The 21,971-nt window shown below is 40.1% G+C and overlaps 2 protein-coding genes and 1 long non-coding RNA gene across 11 annotated transcripts in view; 2 read left to right on the top strand and 1 right to left on the bottom strand.

Moving 5' to 3' along the window:
* AK9 (adenylate kinase 9) overlaps positions 1–11,597 on the top strand; it is a 54,631-nt gene extending 43,034 nt beyond the window's left edge. Inside the window, 10 exon segments of the mRNA XM_052685869.1 lie at positions 173–386; positions 1,287–1,488; positions 2,032–2,178; positions 3,694–3,914; positions 5,615–5,811; positions 6,417–6,586; positions 7,897–7,995; positions 8,077–8,179; positions 9,114–9,228; positions 11,320–11,597. Coding sequence (XP_052541829.1) covers positions 173–386; positions 1,287–1,488; positions 2,032–2,178; positions 3,694–3,914; positions 5,615–5,811; positions 6,417–6,586; positions 7,897–7,995; positions 8,077–8,179; positions 9,114–9,228; positions 11,320–11,522 — 1,671 coding nt within the window. The 3' untranslated portion in view covers positions 11,523–11,597.
* On the bottom strand, positions 362–11,651 carry LOC128082060 (uncharacterized). 2 transcript variants are annotated; one of them, XR_008207528.1, is made up of 4 exons: positions 11,564–11,651; positions 10,170–10,311; positions 7,334–7,368; positions 362–844 (listed from the first exon to the last, which is right to left on the bottom strand). It is a non-coding gene; the product is annotated as an uncharacterized LOC128082060 (long non-coding RNA). The 2 variants fall into 2 exon arrangements; XR_008207527.1 differs by lacking the exon at positions 11,564–11,651 and having other exon boundaries at positions 10,170–11,415.
* A 31-nt stretch (positions 11,652–11,682) lies between these two features.
* On the top strand, positions 11,683–21,331 carry ZBTB24 (zinc finger and BTB domain containing 24). 8 transcript variants are annotated; one of them, XM_052685661.1, is made up of 7 exons: positions 11,683–11,788; positions 13,475–14,474; positions 14,894–15,061; positions 15,227–15,310; positions 15,853–15,936; positions 18,324–18,405; positions 19,293–21,331. In XM_052685661.1, exons 2-7 carry the CDS (start codon positions 13,502–13,504, stop codon positions 19,927–19,929), a joined length of 2,028 nt encoding a protein of 675 aa, XP_052541621.1. In that variant the 5' UTR covers positions 11,683–11,788; positions 13,475–13,501; the 3' UTR covers positions 19,930–21,331. The 8 variants fall into 8 exon arrangements, 4 of the variants coding, with proteins under 4 accessions (XP_052541621.1, XP_052541629.1, XP_052541611.1 ...); XM_052685669.1 differs by lacking the exon at positions 11,683–11,788 and adding an exon at positions 11,822–12,175; XR_008207474.1 differs by lacking the exon at positions 11,683–11,788 and adding an exon at positions 12,970–13,039 and having other exon boundaries at positions 15,774–15,936; positions 19,293–19,334.
* The last annotated feature ends 640 nt before the right edge of the window (positions 21,332–21,971 follow it).

Genomic DNA, 21,971 nt, shown 5'->3' with positions numbered 1-21,971 from the left:
AGAAATTGCATATAGAAATTCCACAGACTTGCACAAAATCCGTCTCTATGTATGTCAAAATAGAGTGCAGTTGGTACTTCTTTACTTGCCCATAAAGCTACGTTTGTAAGATGGAGAGTGCGGAGGCTATGCCAAATCTAATCAGCTGCTTCATATTTTGTATGTTCTACAGCTAAACGAAGGAGAGATAATCAAGCCAGCACAAAACTATGAAAACACACTCTTTCCTGTAATTCATCGACAATATGTTTATTTTTTTTCAAGTAAAAAAAACAGAGAAACATTTATGAACAATCCCATCAAATATATTTGTCAGCCGAAGCCTAAACCACCTGTGCCAGTTAAGATTGCAATTGTGGGACCTCCAAAATCTGGGAAAACTACAGGTAAGAGCCAATATTCTCTATAAAGCAGAAGATTATCTAATGATTGAGACTGTGTCTGCCATGGCTGCTACTGAAAAAATCATGAGCCTTTAATATGGTCTTCCTGCTTTTCATGCTAGGCATAGAGTCCTACAGTTACACTCTCTACTGTATCATTTTACAGCCTGGTACTTATGCATTTCCCATCTTAATTTTATTCCCAGCTTCTTATGAAGTTGTTATTGACATAGACTAGCGGTTAGAAAATCTAGACTTGTATTACTTAAGCATGTTTTATTATTTCTAGTTATTCTAGTTGGTTGTTATTTTTTTCAATTGGTATGATGAAAAGAGAATTTCTAGGATCGTGGACCAGAACCCAAAATTCCACATCTACCGCTCTGTTGCCTCTTCCCTCATCTTCCCTCTTTTTTCTTCTCCTTCCATGACTTCTTCAATCCCCAGGTCTCTGCTTCTAACTAGAGGAAAAGAAAATGCAGCTTAGATCACAACTTAACGATCAGCTTAAAGTGCTAGAAAAAGAAGGGTTTAAATGATTTCATATTAAAGAGGAAATTCTAACCATATTTCCCATTTCCAGTGTGAGTGATCTGAAACTGTCAGGCTGTTCTCTAAAGGAGGCAGTAGAAAAAGTGTATTTTCTTAGATATTTACTATGGCTGCTGAGGTTTGAGATAAACTGAATAGTGTCAGTGCATTGGGCACACTCTGCACACATGGAAAGCTTTGGGTTCTTAAAGGATCTAACCAGAGCTAGGTACCTGCTTACCAAGGTTACGTATGGAAATGACCCAAGGAATGAGCACTCAGCTTCCAAGGCTAAAGATAGGCTTTAACAGACTGCTGGGTTTTGACATTGTCTGCATAAAAGCTGTTTGTTGAAATCAAAATGTTTTGCAGTTGCCAAGAAATTTGAAAATGTGTATGGACTACGTAGGCTGAGCATGGGAGATGCCATACGGCTCGTGTTAAACAATCAGCCAGAGAGTGAGTTGGGGCTTCAGTTAAAGTGGCATCTTCACAGAGGGCTGACTGTACCTGATGAGCTGGCCATCCAGGCCCTGGATGTGGCCCTGATGGATCGTGTGTGTGCTACCATTGGGTAAGCACAAAGTCTTCTTTGGCCTTCTTCTTTGGGGGAAATCAAATCAATTTATTTTTCACTGTAAGTCAATTTATTTTTTACTTTAAATTTCCTTCTCCCAATCCATACAGGCATTTCAAATAGTTAAAATCATGCTTCTGAATGATGGATGTGTTGGAATTTGGAAATCTGCCATACACTTACATTATTAATCTTTTGCCCATTGTGTATTTAATTTATTTTTTACTATTTCTTATTGTCACTATACTATTGTATTAATTTTAACTCACAGAATCGCAGAATCACAGAATTGTAGGGGTTGGAAGGGACCTCCAGAGATCATCGAGTCCAACCCCCCTGCCAAAGCAGGTTCCCTACAGTAGGTCGCACAGGTCGCAACTCCTCTGAGAGAAGACTGAGTCAAGTCAGGGCAGCACTGATTTAATCGCTTGGAAGTCGACTTCTGTCTCCGTTGAGAATGTACTCAGAGTATACGTAGCCTTAATGATTAATTAGTAACTGACTTAGAAAAACTGTATTTCTGTTTCTGGTTGTATGCAGAGTTGTTATTGATGGATACCCTGTAACGAGAAAACAAGTAAACCTCTTGGAATCAGCTAGAATAATTCCTGTGAAAATCTTTGAGTTAGAAATGGACGCAAAGGAAGTATTCAGAAGAGCTCTGCTGGATAAAGAAAGCACAAATAGGTAGTGATGCTCTCTGATACTTTTATTCACATAATTTTGTCACCTCTCTGTGTGCGTGCCTTGGTGCAGAGAGGTTATATTTTACATAAGAGAAGATAAGGGCACCAGGCCTTACACCGTCTAATGCTTTAATTTCCATAGACCAGAAGCAGAGACATAAGTTGCCAGAGAAACTTGTGGCATTCTCTAGATAGATCCCTAGAGTGCATGACTGAGAAAATGTAGATAAGCAAGGGCATGCACCCATTGCTTAGTTTAATTGATTTTATTGAAACCATTATCAGAATTATTATGAGTTCGCTGAAGTTTATTATTCATCAGTTCAATTATTGCCATCGTAAGAGAAATTGATGCTTCACCTAATGAACTCTATTCTTTAAGTTTTTGTTTTCTTTTAAGAAATGTGGAAATAATGTATGTTTTAATAATGTACAATTTGTGAATTAGTCAACAAACTAGAAACTGAAATCTTTGTTTGAAGAGCCACTTGTTGTTTTTGAAGAAGAGCAGTAAGTAGTTTATAAACCAACAGATAATTAAAAAGAACAGAACGTTCAGATTATAATTGAATTGTATAAGGACCTGGTTCTCATTAGAGGAAGAGTTTCTAAGAAGTTTCAAATAGCTTAGAGCATTATTGCTTGTCCCTTTCATTTTGTCTCTTGTTTTATCAAGTAATCAGTATGATACATAATTGTTTACTAAAAACTTGAAGACAATTTGCACTGCCAAAAATTAAATTAATGGTATCTCTTTGAAAATATTTACTTTAACATTTCAATTCTAAATATCAAACTGATTATATTTTATAAGTTTAAATATATAACAAATGTGCAATATTTCTGAAAAGTACAACTTACAGAGAAATGAATCCTATCAAAATAGAAGTTTATATCTATTTTAAAAATCTTTTAAATAAGAACCAGTGCAGTAGATGTTTTATGTTCAAGTGAAAATTTCTCTTCTGGTCTTGAGTAAGATTTCTAAAGGTTAAATAGATTATTTATGTATATACATGGAAATGTGACAGACATACAGTTTGCAAAATGTATCTGGGAATGATTGTTACTTCTTGATTTCAAGTAATATAATTTAAAACTAAGCCTGTTTTGCAGTGAACAACTGACATTCATTTGAAGAGTCTCGTAAGATTTTGTAGAGTAGCATTTCATGGTATACTGATAGTGTGTGTCAGCTGAAGTGTGCTGACACATTCAGAAAACAGAATGTATTTGGGACATAAACAGCAAAATATTTGTTTCTGAATGTAACTTCCTGGTCAGCAGCTTATTTCTGAAATGACAATGAAACTCAATATTCTTAATATGGAAGTTGTATTCTCAAATATGATTTATAATTTCAAATAAGCAAAATCTCAAACAAAACAAAACAAAACAAAAACAGACAAACCGAAAAACCTTGAAATGAATTCTTATATTTACATTCAAATTTCAATGAAATGATTTAATCTTCACATTCCTATTAAGTCAGCGCTATTTTTTTTGTTCCCTTCAGACCTCCCTACCCTGTACATGACAGCTCACAGATTCTGGCAATTAAAAATTCCTACTATAGGCAACATATTGACGCAATTAGGACTTCTTATAAGAAAGAGCATCAGAACTGGTGCGTGATTGATGCATTTCAGAGCAAGTGGTGGATATGGGACAGAGTTCTGCAGGAAGTTCAAGTGATTGTTAAAGAAATCCAGATATACCTGGAAAGAATAAGAGAAGGTAAAGAAAAAAACAAAGTTGCTCAGAATAATATTCATTTAAGAAGCTGTAATGTAATGACTGTGTTTAAATTCAACTTAAACTTGTTTTGGATGAAGCTAGTTCTTGGGCACACACACATGCCGCAAATTCCTTGATATCCTCTGGACAGAGCTTGAGAGGTATTTTGATGACAGCAAAGAAAAAAGCAACTACAACTCAGCATACAGTCATCTTCCAAAGAACTAGGTAACATAGTACAGCAAAGAGAAATCAACTGTGGTTTTGCAGTCCACGGCTCTTGTCTGCAAGGCTGACAGGACAGATTCTCAACTTTAGTGATAACGTGTTAATATGGCACACATAGTCTGCAATTTATATTATGAAAATAGTGATTTCTCAACTTTAGTGATAACAAAAAGGGGACCCCAGCATGTACAAGGGAATTATGACTTGCAGATTTATTGATGTGCCAGTAGAGGAAAGGGAAAGAAATGGAAAAATATTAACTATAAATTCAGAATTAAGGTTAACTGTGCCATTTGAGTTAATTTCTGTACGGAGGGATGAAAACCATTTTAGTCTAAAATGGCATGGCTCCCACTTGAATTTGCATGTGTCAGTTTTGGTCAAGGTTAAGTGTGTGCCCTTCAAATATGCATGTACTGTTAAACAAGGATTCTTCTAAAAGGCAAACTTGTCTTATCTTCCTTATCTCGTACTCATCTTTTGGTCTTTAACATTTCGGTGGCTGCACTATTATAAGTATTAGTCAAGAGTCAAAAGCTTGGGAAGAAGAGTTTTAAGTACCTTGGGTTTTATAGGACATTTTGTTCAAGATTTTGAATATATTTTGTCCAGACAGATTGTAGCATTTGCAAGATGTGCATAAATAAACAGGAAGCTTTCCTCAAGCCTTGTACTCTTTTTCAACAATGTAAAGAAATATAATAGTGAAATGTTCCTTAGCAACACAAAGGAGTAAAACAAATTATAAATAACGCTGTTCTAGGGAAAACATACTAGTGTATGCTAAGCATGCACTGTATGTCATATAATAAATAACTATTCCAGTAAGTAAATTCTAGAAAATTTTTATTACAATTAACTGGTAAATTGAGTTGCAACTTCATTTTAATATTGATAAATAAAAATTGCTATTTTGGTTTATTTCTGTTATTACATATTTTAATATGATAAACTGTAACATTTAAACTGTGATGTTTTTACACAGAAATGCTTTGTATTTCTGTCTTCCGTTAATAAAATGAATGATTAAGGAGGGCTGGAGCATCTCTCCTATGAGGAAAGGTTGACGGAAGTGGGTTTGTTTAGCTTGGAGAAGACTCCAGGGAGACCTCATTGTGGCTTTCCAGTACTTTAAGGGAGTGTATAAACAGGAGGGGGAATGACTGTTTACGAGGGTGGATAGTGATAGAACAAGGGGTCGTAAGTGAGACAGAAGAGGTTTAGGTTAGATATTAGGAGGAAGTTTTTCACACAGAGGGTGGTGACACACTGGAACAGGTTGCCCAAGGAGGTTGTAGATGCCTCATCCCTGGAGGCATTCAAGGCCAGGCTGGATGTGGCTCTGGGCAGCCTGGTCTGGTGGTTGGCGACCCTGCACACAGCAGGGGGGTTGAAACGAGATGATCACTGTGGCACTTTTCAACCAGGCTATTCTAGGATTCTATGATACCATTCATTATTTTTGTTAACAGGAAAAGCAGCCAGCATTGCTGATTTATGCATCACCCCTGAAGAGCTGCAGTACCGGCTGGGAGAGTTTGGACAGTACTGTCCTGTCAGCCTTGCAGACAGGGGTGAACTAGTTGACTGCTCTGTAACATCGTCACTACAGTTTGCTGCAGAGTTTCGAGCACACTATTACAAAATGGCTTCACAGGAAGAATTGAAAGTAAGTGTCAAAAAGCTTGTGTGGACTGAATTACTGAGAGAGGAAGCATTGTTTCTTGGATTCTTTGATTCAGTACAGAAACAAGCAAAGTGTAATTCAATTTTGACTAGTTTCATTAGTATTCTCACTTTTGGTTTGTATACTTTGCTATCCAGTGTCCAGTCAGATGGAATGTAGCAGAGTCCAGTTCAAACCTGTGCACCTCTTACAAATGGACATAGATGAAAGATTAATTTTAAAGCAATCGTTTTCCCCTTTCTCCATCTGTTTGGTAGTGGGCTGGGGGTAGGAAACAACTAATGGTAACAATGGATAGTGATAGTGGTGGGTGGATAGTGATGACTTCAACTGAGAGTGGGTTGGAGAACAAATGAGTTACCCAAGAGTAGCAGCAATGCCAGCACATTAGGAGAGGTGATGTAGAAGAAATATTGAAATTGAGTGAGCCATTCTTCTGGAGTTTGACTTACTGTAGAGAATCTGCTTTAGCAGGGGGTTTGGACTCCATCTTTACAGGTCCCTTCCAACTCTGCAATTCTGTGATTGTGTGGTTAACAATCTTATAGTGCTTCTTTCATTATAAAAACATTTAATTTCTTCTACAGAAATTCTTGAGCAGACCAGAGATTTATGTGGCACCACTGGCACCTCACCCTCTTCCACCTCCAGATAAGTTACCACAAAAACTGACAGCAGCAGAAGTGAAGGCCTTATTCCCTAAAAGTGCTGAAATGCAAGGATACTGTCCAGTCACTTACCTAGACGGAAAACAGAGGTACATCATCACTATTTTTATAATACAAATTGCAGACTATTTGTCCCATATTAACATGTTAATGAGGAAATACTTTGAAAATACTTTTTAAAAGTATATTCAGGGTTTGGATAGGGAAAGCAATCACAATCCTCTACATTGCACCTGTGGCTTTGGAAATCTACATAAAATATCCTTTTGAAAAGTACATGACTACTGGTTTCAGACGGAAACTGGACAGCTTGTACAGTAAGTAAACTTCAAGTACAAAATGTCAAAGTTGTGGGACCTTGGAAGGCTTCATTGAATATGAGTTTGCATTCCACTCCTGCCGTAATTCCACTTCAATATAAAATATAGGTATATATTTTCTGTCTTCCTTATGCTTTCAGCTTTCACAGGAAGGAAAGCCAAGCATGCAATGTGGAAAGGAATGGCGCTAGTTATAGTGTGAAAACTGGAGATAAGCAGCACACCTGACCAGCTTTTTTCCAAAGCTTTTGCTTCTCTTCTTCATTTGTTTTCTTGCAGTGATGGGCACTAAAAACATTGGTGCTTTAGCTGTTATAAGATTCTGTATTAGTCTTTATTTTGAGGCTGAAAGCCTATCAGCCCCCTTTCCTTTGCAGTGTGGTCTAGAGAATTTCAAGTAACTAGGCTGAGCTACATCTGCAGCATTTTAAATATCAATTCCTGTACACCTGTAAATGAAAGAAGGAGGGCTGGATGTTTTTCCAAAACCCTTGAACAACTGTAAGGCAGACTTACCTAGTGGAGACTCAGGTTGGCCAAATGATCACCTACTGAAAATCGAGAATGAAAGATTTATAGGTCAGCATTTCCTTGAGCCTAGGATCATTTATTTTGTGTTTTGGATAATGTCAATTGATGTAAGCCCGTGCTTAAACAGAATTGATTAAAATGCATGGACCTCTTTCCCCAGAGCTGACTAGAGATGAGAATAAGCTTCACCATGAAGTCACACTTATTTCCTCAGTATGCAGTAATTTCTCATTGAGGTACAACCATTAACAATCAATTTTGTGCTGTCCAGTCTTAATCTTTTAAATAACCACATTTGGCATTTTATCTAGAGTGGTTCAATGAAAGTCCATTTATAAACAGATTTTAAGGCAGGGACTCACTCAGATTTTGATCCTTGTAGCTGCCAGTAATGTAATGGAAGCATGGACAACCTGATCAGTACTGTTTTGTAGTGCCTGTAATTGCTGAATTACCAGAAGGCTCTCACTGTCTGGTGAGTTTAGAGCACGCAAGTGATGCTTTACATTTCTTCTAAATTAATATTCATTCTTCCTCTGTCTCTTCAGATATGAAGCTTTGGTGCCTGGCAACACTGAGTACGCTGCAAAATACCAGGATAAGCTGTATGTTTTTGAAAGTGAAGAAAAACTTCTGAAGTTTATGAGGTGAATATACTAGCTGCACTGCAAACTTTAATCATGTTACGATTTATACATCTCTAAAGCACTTATTTTTTATCTGGTTAGGTTACCAGAGAAGTATTGGAATCTGAAGCTTCCACATAAGCTCCCTCCTGTAAGGGAGCCGATACTACTCACTGCACTTCCCATGGCTGGATACCTTGAGCAGGTCAGTTGTTGCTTCTTTTTTAAAAAACATGATTTTGCAATGTATAGCATACACCAAACAGTGTGTGTTTGATTAACACCAGTTTTGATTTGTTGTTGTAGTTTTTATTGTTGGATGGTTGTTGGGGCTTTTTTGTGGTTTGTTTTTTTTTTTTGTGTGTGTGTGTTTTTTAATGCACTATGAGTCTTATGATTCCTACTGGGACTGTATTAAATTGAAAATAGTGTTTTTAAAATTGAGATAAATTTTTAGAACATTTAAAATAAGAGATACTTGTAATTTTAATGGCAAAAACAGCAACAAAACAAACAAACAAAAAATCGAGTATATTCACCAGAGGGAAATAAGAAACTGCAAAAATAAAAAATAGATTTTAAATCTCTTTTGCTTATCATATCTTGTAACATTGCATTTTGCTTTTATTTTTAAAACTAGGATAGTCCCAAGCATATATCTGGAGTCATTTAAGGATAGCTGGTTGCATTTTGAGACGTGGTTATGAAATAAAAAGATGATTCACAGTCACTTTCCTCCCAGTTTTATATTTGGTTGTTCACAGGATCATAGAATGGCCTGGGTTGAGAAGGACCACAATGATTGTCCAGTTTCAACCCCCCCCGCTTTGTGCAGGGTCGCCAACCAGCAGACCAGGCTGCCCAGAGCCACATCCAGCCTGGCCTTGAATGCCTCCAGGGATGGGGCATCCACAGCCTCCTTGGGCAACCTGTTCCAGTGTGTCACCACCCTCTGGGTGAAAAACTTCCTCCTAATATCTAACCCAAACCTCACCTGCTGGGGATTTTTGGTTGGTTTGTTTGCTTTATCATTAGATATCGTCTTAGATACTTAGATTTGCTTGACAACAGGATCTGGATTTTGACATGTTTGTCTTTTAAATCTTTGTGATGGTGTTCCAAAACTTCTATTTCCTTAGGGAGTAGCAATTTCTCTAATAAAAGCTCTGAATGAAGTAGGATGCTTAAAGCCAAAGTTCCCATTTCTAAGTGTAAGAAGAACTGCTCTCCTTTTTGTGGCCTGCCATCTAAAAGGTAGTGTATAAAATAAAATGTAGTAAATTAAATAACTGCAGTAAATCATCTGATTCAACATTGATAATTAATTTCTATTGTTTTCTTAATGCCCAATATGGGAAAATACCATTATAGTATAGGTTAAGTACTCACTGCCAAGTTTCTGGGGAACATGCATAGAGCAGGGAGAAAAATAAGGTAAATAGGATAGGCAGATAGATAGGCTCATAAATAATGAGATCTGAATAACATTTTATCACCAAGAACCCAGCAGTCTTGATAATATTCCTAACATGGATCAACGAGTTTTGAAACAAAAAGATTATTTATCTAGGTTGCACCAGATTTGCTGGAACTAGTCTCAAACGACTGGAATTGTCTTTAAAATGACTGAAATCACTGTGATTGAGGACTCCTGAAATATTATCTGGGAGTTTCAGAGTGCTCTGGTTTCCAGTATACTCCAAGAGATTTCTTCAGCCCACCGGTTTTGGCTTTGATGAGCCAATCTGTCTGGTGATTTGCCTTTTGTTTTCATAACTTTTTCCTTATATTTCCAGATAGTTGCAATCTTTATTATGTCTGCAATTTTTCACATTCGGTGTTTCCCCTTGCAGCTTCAAGAGCCCTTCACGGTTTTCTTGGACTGCCACAGGCTTTTGCTAGTGTAGCTTTGTTAAGGAAGACCACTGAGCAGCATAGGCACCATACAAGCCCCTTTATAAATGTACAGTCTTTGAACCAGAAAAAATGCTTCTATACTGTAGCTTGCTTTATCTACAAAATATCTTTTTTTTTTTTGTTTGTTTGTTTTTTTTGTCTTTTTTTCTATTGTTAGCCCAGCTCCTAATATAATTATGTCCATGCTTGGAATGCTTTTCTTATATGTTGCATTATTAAATCAGATGATGAAGTGAAAATGTTATGCAAGTGCAACAAAACTCTTCTCATGTACTGACATTTTGACCACAGGAATCCAGGAAAACAGGTTTTCCCCTTCTAAGACTGTGCAGAACTGTTTCAAACTTTAAGACATAGTGTTCTAGTATACTGAAAAACCTCCTTTGCAAATATAGCATTACTTATTGTCTCCTCAAAGGACTCGTGTTGTTCCTGTTCAAAAACATGATTCAAATGCTTCATGTCAGGGCCCTTTGTGAATGTTTCAAACCCCATTTCTAACTGAAGTAAGACATGTCACTGCACCCTCTTATTTCACATTCAAATAGAGAACAAGAAACAGTGGTCTAGTTGCTCCTGCAGCTTTCCTAACAATCCTGTATTGCCTTTGCTACCTGAGAAGAGAAAGTGCAGGTCATCAATTATAAATGAAGAGAGATTTACTCCTGGAAAAGGAGTAAGAAATTGCACATCCCTATAGTAGTGCCTTAGTGCCCTTCAGACTTAACACCTGTAGAATAAGGCTGTTTACATTTTAAAGCTGAAGTGGGCTGAAGTGTTCCATAGCTCTTTGTGCTGCTCAGTCTTTGTTAAGAGATATAAAATACCATCTCCTAGGAAGAAATGGTTAGGATTTGTCTGTTCTAAGCCTCTGACTGCCCTTTGCCTATGTAACAACAACAGATACTCTGAGGGGTGACACTCAGCACTAATATACCCCAAAAATATGTTTCAGGGCAGAGGTAAGAGGAAAGAAGCATTACTGTCCTCACTGTAAACGAGGCTTTGACATTTCCTTCCTTCCTTGCTTCTGAAATACTGGAGATACACAGTCAGCTCTTGATTTTTTTATGGGCAAAATATTTAGGTCATAGATAATTGAGCTAGGATGCAGAAATTCCAAAAATGATGGGGAGCTCGCCTGGCTCTGGGCAAATGGATTAGTTTACACACGGAAATATGGCCATGCTACGTTTGCTGAGCTGCCAGATGGCGCTCAGGACGACTGCACGCACCCCTGACTAACCCTTTTGCAGGATCGAAGGGTTTGGAAGGGATGTGTTTCCCTCACTTTCGAATGGAACTTCCCGTGTTCCACTTTGGAGGCCTCCCGCACTGTTACCCGCACGAGACACGGCTGCAGACTCAGTGCTATCACTGCCCGTGCCGCAGCCGCAATCTCACGCAGGACTCTCTCTGTTCTCGCAGCGCACAACGCCCGCAGCCCGGCGCACAGGAGACAGGCGTACCGCAGGCGGCTGGCGCGGCTCGGCGAGCACTGCGAGCTCATCCCCTACCTGGGGAGGGCGATGCAGCGCGAGTACATGGAGCCCCAGCACCGACCGCTCGGCTTTGACCTCAAGCTGCAGACCTTCCTGTCGCTGAAAGACGCCAGCCCGAGCTTTGTCTAGTTCGGACTGCGTTGTTTTGTTGGTTTTTTTTTTTCAGGTACTGTCTTTCTTTCCCCGCGGAGCGGAGCTGTATGCCGCCGGGACAACTGTTATGCCTACAGCACCGCTAAACTTAAAGCTGAAAATAAAACGTTTTCCTTCCAAGCGTGCTGCTATAGCTCTCTCCGCACCCACCTACACCCGACGGCCCCGCTATTGGGGCGGTCGCTGCCGCCGTCCGACGTCACGGCGCCGGAAGTTGCGGCGGCGGCGGTAGCGGCGGAGCGGTGAGTGCTGGCCCGGCCCCGGCGGCCTCGCACCGGTCCCGAGCTCTCGGGAGTAGCGGCCGGGCCCGGGCCTAGCGTGGGGCCGAGCGGGAGGCGGGCGCGGCGGTGACCCTGAGGCCGCTTCTCTTCCTCGGCGTGGGCCGCGGGCCCCGCTCCCCTTCGTTGCCTGCGCCGCACGGGGTCTGCGGGCGTTGCTTGTGCCGGGAGGCATGCGTTGGGCGCGGCGCTGCTGGCCGTGCGGCTGCAACCCCGTGCGTGCTCTGACCCCGGTGTGCTGGGTTAGCGTGCCCGAGAGCGGCGTTCCGCCACTGAACGCCGAAGTCCGTCCTTCCTTCCTGTGATCCCAGCCCATCGCATAGGTTCCGCCCGACGGGGGAGATTGTGAGGGTAGGGGATGTAGGGTCTAAGGAAAGGTTATTTACCACGAGGGTGGTCAAACACCGGGCCAGGCTACCAGAGGGTTGGTTGGTGCTTGTGCTCCTCTCCTCAAGAGGTGCTTGGGCAGTGCCTGCACTGACACGCTGTAACTTCTGATCAGGCTGGGCTGGGTGGGCTTCATGGGTCCCTTCAGCTGTGCATGGGACTGTGCTTTAGCTTCGGCATGAGCTGTTTGGTGACTGGAGCTAAACGGCTTGTGAGCTGCTCTGCTCACCCTTAGGTGTCATCTGAGCCTACTGTGTGATGCTTCGTACAGCCTTCCTGCAGCTGGTCAGAGCTGCTGCCTTCACTGAGCACTTATAGGTGTTCATAGGTGTACTTCTGTCTACAATACAGAACCTATAACTTCAAGTGGCAGATAGTTAAGAGGTTTCACTTTTGGCTCAGCTGACACTCAGGAAATGCCCCATCCCTGGAGGCATTCAAGGCCAGGCTGGATGTGGCTCTGGGCAGCCTTGTCTGGTGTTTGGTGACGCTGCACATAGCGAGGGGGTTGAAACCAGATGATCATTGTGGTCATTTTCAACCCAGGCCGTTCTATGATTCTATGATCCTATGTCTAGCATGGGTCTTCCGTAGTATTTTCATTTTCATTTCATTTCTTCTGAAATTGCTTGATCTTCATTATTTATTAAAGATAGATTAACAGTTAACATTTGGCATACTCAGCCGTATTTTAGACAGAGATCTTAAGAAAACAAAAACAACATCCATTAGAGTAAAGGGTGAAGCTTAGAAGGGTGAAGCTTAGAAGGTGAGCATTCTGAAAGATCAGCTTTCAGGAGGGCACGGAGTTCTGCCAAACCAATGCTGGTAATGTTTTATTCACAATCATAGGATTTCAGGGCAAAATAGGGCATCTGCAGCAACGTGGCTGTGGTTGACTTTTTGTTTGTTTGTTTGCTTCTGCTTAGGAGCTATGAACAAAGAGTTCTGTTTGTTTTAGTTGTGAAAGAGGAGTTCTCAGAAGGGGTGGCCATACAGTTTGTGGTACATTAGAGCTAAACAGCTGAAACAGTTGGCTGTAACTGATATAGGAAGAAGCTACCTGTGGTCATTTGTTAGGATTTTAAGACATTCTGAAGAAGAAAATCTCTGCTGGCATTAGAGCTGACTTTATACAAACAGTTCAGAAGCTTCAGAATTGCTTCAGAAATTGTTGAACTCTCTTGACTAATGAACAAAATGGTATTTGATGTCTTGTAACACTGACTTCTAAGATTTGTTTAACTTATTCTGTCCTTGCAGGTGCCTCCTTGCATATACACAATAAAAATGGCAGAAATGTCTCCTGACCCTTCTGAGAAACTGGTCGTCATCCACTCCAAAACTCACAAACATACCGTTCTAGCTAACTTTGAAGAACAAAGGAAGAAAGATTTTCTTTGTGACATTACTCTAATAGTGGAAAATGTGCAATTCAGAGCCCATAAAGCGTTGCTCGCTGCCAGCAGTGAATACTTTTCAATGATGTTTGTAGATGAGGGCGACATAGGGCAGTCGATTTACATGCTGGAAGGAATGGTTGCTGATGCCTTTGGAGCACTGCTGGAATTTATTTACACGGGTTATATCCATGCTACTGAGAAAAGCTCGGAACAGATTATAGCTACTGCACAGCTCCTGAAGGTGAACGACTTGCTGAGGGCCTACAATGAGTACCAGGCCAGCCGCAGCCCTGGAGACATACTGCCAATCCCTTCCAACAGCAGCACCTCTGTAGCGCTTACTGCAGGTGACAAAAAAAGTGAAGAGCTGCCCAAGCGAAAACGGGGGCGACCGAGGAAGATCAATATTGTCCAAGAGGAAAAGCCAGGAGCAAATTTTGCTGAAGATGTGCAGCTGAAGGAGAATAACTCGATGCAAAATAAACAAAACTTTATGAAAAAAGACATGGCAGCAGAAGGAGTAGTTGTCAGTGAACAAGATCCAGCAAGGAAAGATGCAGAAGAAACAGAACCTGCTGGTGGATCAGAACCTGCTGCCAATCTGTCAGCTGAGAAAGATGAGAATTGTGATCCCAGGTCGGAAGGAATGCAGAGTGCTCAGAGCCGTTACAGCAAACGTAGGCTAAGGAGGTCAATCAAACTAAAAGATTATAAACTTCTTGGTGAAGAGGATGAAAAAGGACTGGCAAAGAGAACTGATGGAAAAAGAAAACGTACAGGTTCTGAGGCTCGTTGTAAAGACTGTGGCAAAGTATTTAAATATAATCACTTTTTAGCTATTCATCAGAGAAGTCATACAGGTAAGCGGTGAGAGATTGTCTCTTTCAGTAGAGGATTTAGTTCTGTTGCACAGTGTGAGCCACTTGTTAAAGTGTGGGCTGTTGTCTGTAGCAAGAGCTGCCCAGAAGACTGCACCAATCCAAATTGTTACGGTGTGTTTCTGAAACTCTCTGCTGTTTTATTCTTATCAACAGGCTTCATAGCCTTCACATCTTATCTTGATTCCAGTTTAGGTAATCATTTCTCTATTCAAACTTTGAGTAATATGGCAATACTTGAATAAATTTTATTGCCACGTGAAGCTTTTCTCTTTCTTTTCATTCTCCTTATCACTTTTAAGAAGTCATTTTATGTAGATACTAGATTCCAGTGAGTCTCACTATCAGCTTAGAATATTTATTGAGAAGTAATGCATCTACGCTGACAAATCTGATTTTAGGAGAGCGCCCTTACAAGTGCAGTGAATGTGGCAAAGGCTTTTCCCAGAAGCACTCTCTTCAGGTCCATGAGCGGATGCACACGGGAGAGCGGCCATACACATGCACTGTCTGCAATAAGGCTCTGACAACAAAGCATTCTCTTCTGGAACACATGAGCCTACATACAGGTAAATATTGCAAAGCAAAGCTAACTCTCCCTGCAACAATACGCCTTTGTAGAAAAAGAAGTATTTCTGCCCTTTCTCATGTGTGTTGATTTTATTTTATTTTTTTTTCCTTTTTATACTTATGTTAGATGTGGGTTGCATTTTAATAAGTGATTTTCTTCACAGGGCAAAAGTCTTTTACATGTGATCAGTGTGGGAAATACTTCAGCCAAAAGAGACAGCTCAAGAGCCATTATCGAGTACATACAGGTATAACGAGCTTTAGTTTAAGAGCTGGCTGACAGTCTGTGCTGATTTGTCCTTGTAAAGATCAACTAAGGCTGAATATTCTTCTTCAGTGATGCATATAGGCTTTGTTACCATGATACGTGATATCTCAATGTAACAATGAATAGGATTGAAAAAACAGAATAGTGAATAATAAATGGAGTGTCTACAAAGGTAGCTAATTGAGGAAGACCCTTCTGATGTTTAAAAATTGTGCTGTATTTACCATAAAACATTTTAGCCCTGCAGCCCATGTTGCATACATGCTGAGAGAGAAAGTATGTTTGAGGGGGGAAATAGTTCTCAGTTCCCTCTTTCACTATGCTAAGAATAAATAGAGAAATAGGGGTGTGTCGTTCTGCTGGTTTGTATGACAAGACAGAGACAAGGCAGTGAATCACCTTTTGTTTTATCTTCGTATTATACCAAAGTGGTTATTTTACAGGAAAGTGCTTTAACAAAGATCACAGAAGAGATAAAGGGGATCACTTATGCACTGACACTTTTTTTATTATTGCGACAAGGCCGTTCATTGCCGGAATGCAACCAGTGTCATCGCAAATTCATGGATGCAGCTCAGTTAAAGAAACATCTAAGAACACATACAGGTAATAATGTCTGCTGTTGTGTTGGTTTTGCTTTTTTTTTTTAACTTGAAATAACACAGACGAAACCATATATGAGGCAAGGGACGCTTATTTCTCTGGGTAGAGCTTTGGCTATGCTTGTGCACTATGGTGCCTGTTTCAAATTAGGAGATAAGATATCAGGAGTTCATAATAAGCACAGTTTAGCTTGTGTTACAACAGCACAGAAGCGGTACCTGTTATAGGAAGGTTTTTTTTTTTCTTTTTCTTTTTTCTTTTTCCCTTAGAAAACCTACTGCAGAAGATGTCAATTAGTTTTCCTGTGATAAAATCGTGGAGTGGGTATTTAGTTTATCTGGGTAGCCACATGCAGCATTTGTTAGGCTAGACATAAGCTGTGTAGTAACAGAAGGCGCACGTACTAGAAGAGTGTATGTCCCCCTACTCCAGTCTGTGGGGGTGGATGCTCGAGGAAATGCTGCTGACCATAAGAACAGTCTTTTCAGTTTACTATTTTATTATGCTGCAGTAAGCCAGATTCCGGCCATAGATTGGCTAGGAGGGATAAATTAATGCAAGTGATGTAAAAAAATGTTCTAAGACTTTGAAAGCAAGGTGGTACTTGAATGGCTGGGAAACATCAAATAAAAGTGTTGATGTAACCTCTGATGATGACAAAGCATAAGATTCTGAGAATACTTCTCTTTGAAGAGTATGTGCATAAATGACTTGTATTTTTTTTTTTCTTTTAAAATAGCTGTAAACAGTGGCAATAGTTTCTTCCCAAAGCTGGATTCTTCTTACTTATATTACTTGTAGAGTGTATACAACATCAAACTGATAAGGTCAGAACTTGTGTTCTTGGGTGTTTTCTGTTTCCAGGCTTGTGTTTATTTGCAATACTTAGAAATACTGCATTTTCTCTTGAGGACAGCACAGTTCATTTTGACATAAGAGTATGCGATGCTGATAAAGCTCTATAAATGTAATGGGACATGAACGTGGTGGTGAGAAATGAGAAGGATCGTCATGGTAGCAAGGTGTGTTGCAGACATTATTTCACTGAATTCTAGCAGAAACTGATTTGCAGTCGATATTGCTTCCAGAAAAGAGGCCAGATGCCAATATTGTCAATGGGGAAATATAAATTGATCTGTTCCATCTCAAAAGCAAGGAGTAAAATCCCAAGGAACCTGGAGGTCAGATGTTAACATTGATATGACTGCTTTGGCTGCAGTTTTGTAGCACTGTGCATAATAACACAGACAACTTAAGGAAGTTACTCTTCTTTTCATAGGAAAGTTGGTAAGCATTGCAGTTCTAAAAATCTTCATTGCCAGAATTCACTGTGAATCTTCATTGAAAACTGGCTATTGCCCCATTCCAAGTTTCATTCTGCTTTGGTGGCATGGGTTACCATGGTAGTGATCCAGATTCTCCTAATTAGTCTTTTAAAGATGTTGCATGCAACAAAGAAAACTTGTGGTGTGAATTAGCTTTGGTTTGCTGGGTAATAATCTGTTTTCTTTTAAGCTTTTTGTTATTTAATTTGGTCACTCTGCTTCTACTCAATTAGACACAAAAATTCCAAATGCAGTCGAAACAACAACAAAAACAATTTATTCAATCCAACATAAGTTATTTTTTTCTCCAGCTGTGTTAGATAAATAGCATGACTTGGATTGGAGGAAACATTTAAACATGGTCTAGTACCAACCCCAGTTGCAAGGGAAGGGACATGGGACATATTCTCAGGGCATTGCAGGTCTAGGATGAAGTCTGACTTGTTAAGATAAAACACTTCGGGTTTGGAAGTATGGGCTTACTGATAGGCTTAGTGCTCCACGTGAGCCTGGTGCTGTCTGCTAGTTCAGGGGCAGCGTTTTTCAAGATTCTGTGTTCCATGTGGACCATCTTCAGGCACCTGCATCTGCCTTGGTACATTTTTCTTTGCCCTGAGGGCTTGGATCACCCGGCTGTCTGTCTTCATAGAGTGATGTACCTCTAACATTTAACATTTTATACCCTTATAAATGAGGTATATGAGGCTATACCCTTACTAATGAGTTCAGTTTTGGATATCCATACTGACCATTGGCAGAAGCATGATCATTTGTCTGTACATGCTTAATAATTTTGTACAGTGAAATGTCATAGAATCGTAGAACATCCTGAGCTGGAAGGGACTTGCAGATTTCATTGAGTCCAACTCTGGGCTCCACACAGGATGAACCAGTATTCAGACTTTATGTCTGAGAACACTGTCCAAATGCTCCTTGAACTCCAGCAGTTTGGGGCCATGCCCACTGCCCTGGGCAGGCTGTTCCGTGCCACCACCCTGTGGAAAACAACCTTTCAAATGTTTTTAAGTACTAAATGAGAACTGATGTCATGTTTCTTTTTGATAGGTGAGAAGCCTTTCACCTGTGAAATCTGTGGCAAGTCATTCACAGCTAAAAGTTCTCTTCAGACTCACATTAGAATTCACAGGTAAACTATGTCTAATTTTCATTACGTTCTTTAAAAATATGATTTCTGTTCTGATACCTGTATCTTGTGCTTGTTCAGTTACAGAGTGTTCAAGTCTTGTTTGCATTTTGGATGGATGATTAAAGACTGACACTTTTGTTTAATCTAGTAGTAGAAGGTGGTGTGCTGTTCAACACTAGTGTAGTAAGGTGTTGAAGGTATTTCTTTTGTGCATTGTGTCTGTTTAATGATGATGTACTTACTGCTGTGTTATTTATGCAAAACTTTATACTGTAAATATGTAACAGCAAAATAGCAGCCATAGCGTAACAAGATTATTGGAGCATTTTCCTGTTTTCCTGTAGTCTGTCACATTTTTTACTACTTAGGATGTTGGCATGGGTAAAAGCTGTATTACATAAAGCATAAAATTACTTTTCCAATGTGAATTGGAGAACTGCTGTGAGCCTTATGTAAAAAAATATATTTCCAGTCTAATTTATTGTCCATATGAGATAGGCAGCAATTTAGGAGTTAGAGATTTCCTTTAGTTTTAAAGCTAATGCTGTTAATAAACATTTTACGGTAGTGCTTACAATTGTGCAAGTAAGTTGCATCCTTGTCAAGATGCAGTAGCAGTTTGTACCTCTGGTATTAGGACAGAACTGAAGTTGTGTTCTTTCTGTAGCAAAAGAAAATGAAAGCATTGTGCAGTTCATGATTTGAACAGAAATAGAAAGTCAAACAGAGAATACTTGATATGTTCTTATGTGTTCTTATGACAGTTCTTATGTGTTTATGGTGCAGCAAAAGAAAATAATCATTTCAGTTTCTTACTCTGTATTAAGCTGCATAAAGCAGCACTTCAAAGCAAATATTTTCATGATATCAAGTATGTTCTTTTGCAGGGGAGAAAAGCCATATTCTTGTGGGATATGTGGAAAATCTTTCTCTGATTCCAGCGCTAAGAGAAGACACTGCATCTTACACACAGGCAAAAAGCCTTTTTCTTGCCCAGAATGTAGTTTGCAGTTTGCTCGTCTGGACAACCTGAAGTCTCACTTGAAAATTCATAGCAAGGAGAAGCAGTTTCAAGAAGCCAGCACTGCTCCAAGCACCAACACTAATTCAGAGGAAGTGAGAAATATTCTTCAGCTGCAGCAATATCAACTTGCCACCTCTGGAGGGCAGGAAATTCAATTGCTGGTTGCAGATGCAGTGCATAATATAAACTTCATGCCTAGTCATAATCAAGGCATTAGTATTGTTGCTGCAGAAGGTGCCCCAAATATGGCAACAGGGCATGCTACTAACCTCACGTTGCTTGCTCAGCCACCACAGCAGTTGCAAAACTTGTTGCTTTCAGCTCAGCAGGAGCAAGTGGAACAAATCCAAAACATCAGTGTGATGGCAAACCAAATAGAGACTGCTCAGCCTGAACAAATGCACGTCATCACCCTTTCCAAGGAAGCACTAGAACATCTCCATGCTCATCAAGGGCAAAATGGAGAAATCCATTTAGCAGGATCTTCCCATCCAGATTAGCACATGCAGCTGGCCCAGGAATCAAGTCAATCGTCTCACTCTAGCCAAGATACAGTTCCTTCTCACTGAATTAGTGAAGACTAGAATTAAAATGTATATATTTCTGAATCCTGCCAGGAGTCTGTGTCAGTAAATAAGTCAGCTCATGAGCATCTGTGTGGGAACTGTTGAGTCATGGCCTGAACCACTGATTAATCACCTGAGGCAAGGACTGGATCAGCTGTTGGAGCACAGGTGAAGGCAATTCAGCAGTGTGACCAGAAGGAGTGGAGTCTGGTTTCACCCCTCCTAGACCCCATTTAAGGACTGACTAACACTTTTCAGGAGCATAATCTTATCTGAACATGTCTTGGTGATTTTTGGTGGTGAATTTCCATTTTCTTGACCTTATTTATTTTAGACTTCTTTTATTGTTATCAGTTGGTATTTCTCCACCATTTAGTCCATACCTCACTAGCAAGTAAAGCTTTTTTTTTTCTGTGCCTCACACAAATCCATGGCTCCTGGGCAGTTACTTGACCCCTTATTTGCATTTCCATGTGATGTTCTAGGAAATTGTACTTTGCTTGCTGAAGAACAGTGTTAAGATGTCTGCTGATCAGAAACTACAACTTCTCTGATGGAGTCAACAGTACCTGAATTACTGTCAAGATAATGAGTACTATTTGCAAAGATAATGCCTTATATCTTACATCTAATGAACTTTCTCTTTGTGAGTTAATGTATAACTTTCTCTGTGACCATCCCCGTAAGTGCATTTTGATTTATTGAATACCAAATTTGGTTTGAGTTGAAATTATTTAAGCCTTTGGTTCTGAGTTGTCCTTTCTGTTTATGGTACTCTTGAAGAGTTTTGCTCCTCAGAAATGCTTCAGCCATTGCACTTGAATGGTGGCAGTGCAATGCAGTGGTTATTCTGGACAGCTGAACAGCCCACATTCTGTTAGTTCCACCACTCGCTCGCTGTGTGACAGTGAGCAAGGCAGTTGACCTCTGTGCCTTAGTTTCCCATCTGTGAGGTGGGGTAATGTTCGCGCACTCTGCCAAGCACTTTGAAGAGCTCTTGATGTGGAAGGCACTGTCTATTGAAGTGCGGAATTCTCTTCCTGACAGGCCTCAGTCTAAGCTTAGGAGCCAGTTTCTATTTAAAGTGTTATTTTTTTGTACTTTTGAGAGCAGAATGTAATGTTACTTTTAATATATGTTCAAGCTGGTAATCGTTCATGTCCCCATAAAAACAATGAATGGAACAACTTCAGAGCATAATGAGCTATATAAATGGGGCATATAGCGTTAAATTGTACGGCTATTTTTGTTGGCTAGATTAGATGTGTACAGATTGTTTTTAATGACTGCTGACAAAAAGAGATATGACAACTTAATAAAATGCCATGTCAGAGTTTTTGCTTTGCATCCAAGTTCAGCTACTGAGAAATCTCAGTGTACTAATGTAAAATCCAGATAAAGATGCCACTGCTACTTAAAGCAACATTCTCAGTCCTCGCTTTGGTTTTAAACTGTTGTGATTTACATTGACATCACTTTTACAAATGAAAAATCTAAAAAATTCGGGGATTACCAGGTAAAAACAAAACAAATTTATTGTGTGCTTGGCACACGAGGGGTCTGGGCTTGTTCCGTCTGGAGAAGAGAAGGTTCTGGGAGGCATTCCATACTTGAAAGGTGCTTCTAAGCAGGACGGAGGCTGACATTCTGCATGGTCTGATAGAACAAGGCAAAATGGTTGTAATTTAAAAGAGGGGAGGCTCAGATTAGATATTAGGAACAAATTCTTTACTCAGAGGGTGGTGAGGCAATGGCACAGGCTGCCCAAAGAAGCTCTGGGTGCCCCATCCCTGGAGGTGCTCAAGGCCAGGTTGGATGGGGCCCTGAGCAGCTGAGCTGGGGGGGTGATAACCAGCCCATGGCACAGGGCTGGAACTTTAATGGTCTTTAAATATCCCTTTCAACCCAAGCCTCTAGATTATTGTGTTTTTCCATATGATTGACCAGAGCCACTTGTGCTGACCAGTTTATAAATG

Source organism: Tympanuchus pallidicinctus, unplaced genomic scaffold (assembly GCF_026119805.1).
Source record: "Tympanuchus pallidicinctus isolate F22 unplaced genomic scaffold, pur_lepc_1.0 scaffold1, whole genome shotgun sequence".
Classification (NCBI taxonomy): domain Eukaryota; kingdom Metazoa; phylum Chordata; class Aves; order Galliformes; family Phasianidae; genus Tympanuchus; species Tympanuchus pallidicinctus.
Note: the sequence above shows the minus strand (reverse complement) of the source record. Positions and strands in the feature narration are given on the sequence as shown.

Bases quoted from the DNA above. Each gene is read 5' to 3' on its own strand.
- ZBTB24 (XM_052685651.1), top strand. The intron at 15,062-15,226 runs GTAAATATTGCA...TTTTCTTCACAG, and splicing joins ACACATGAGCCTACATACAG to GGCAAAAGTCTTTTACATGT. The intron at 18,406-19,292 runs GTAAACTATGTC...GTTCTTTTGCAG, and splicing joins ACTCACATTAGAATTCACAG to GGGAGAAAAGCCATATTCTT.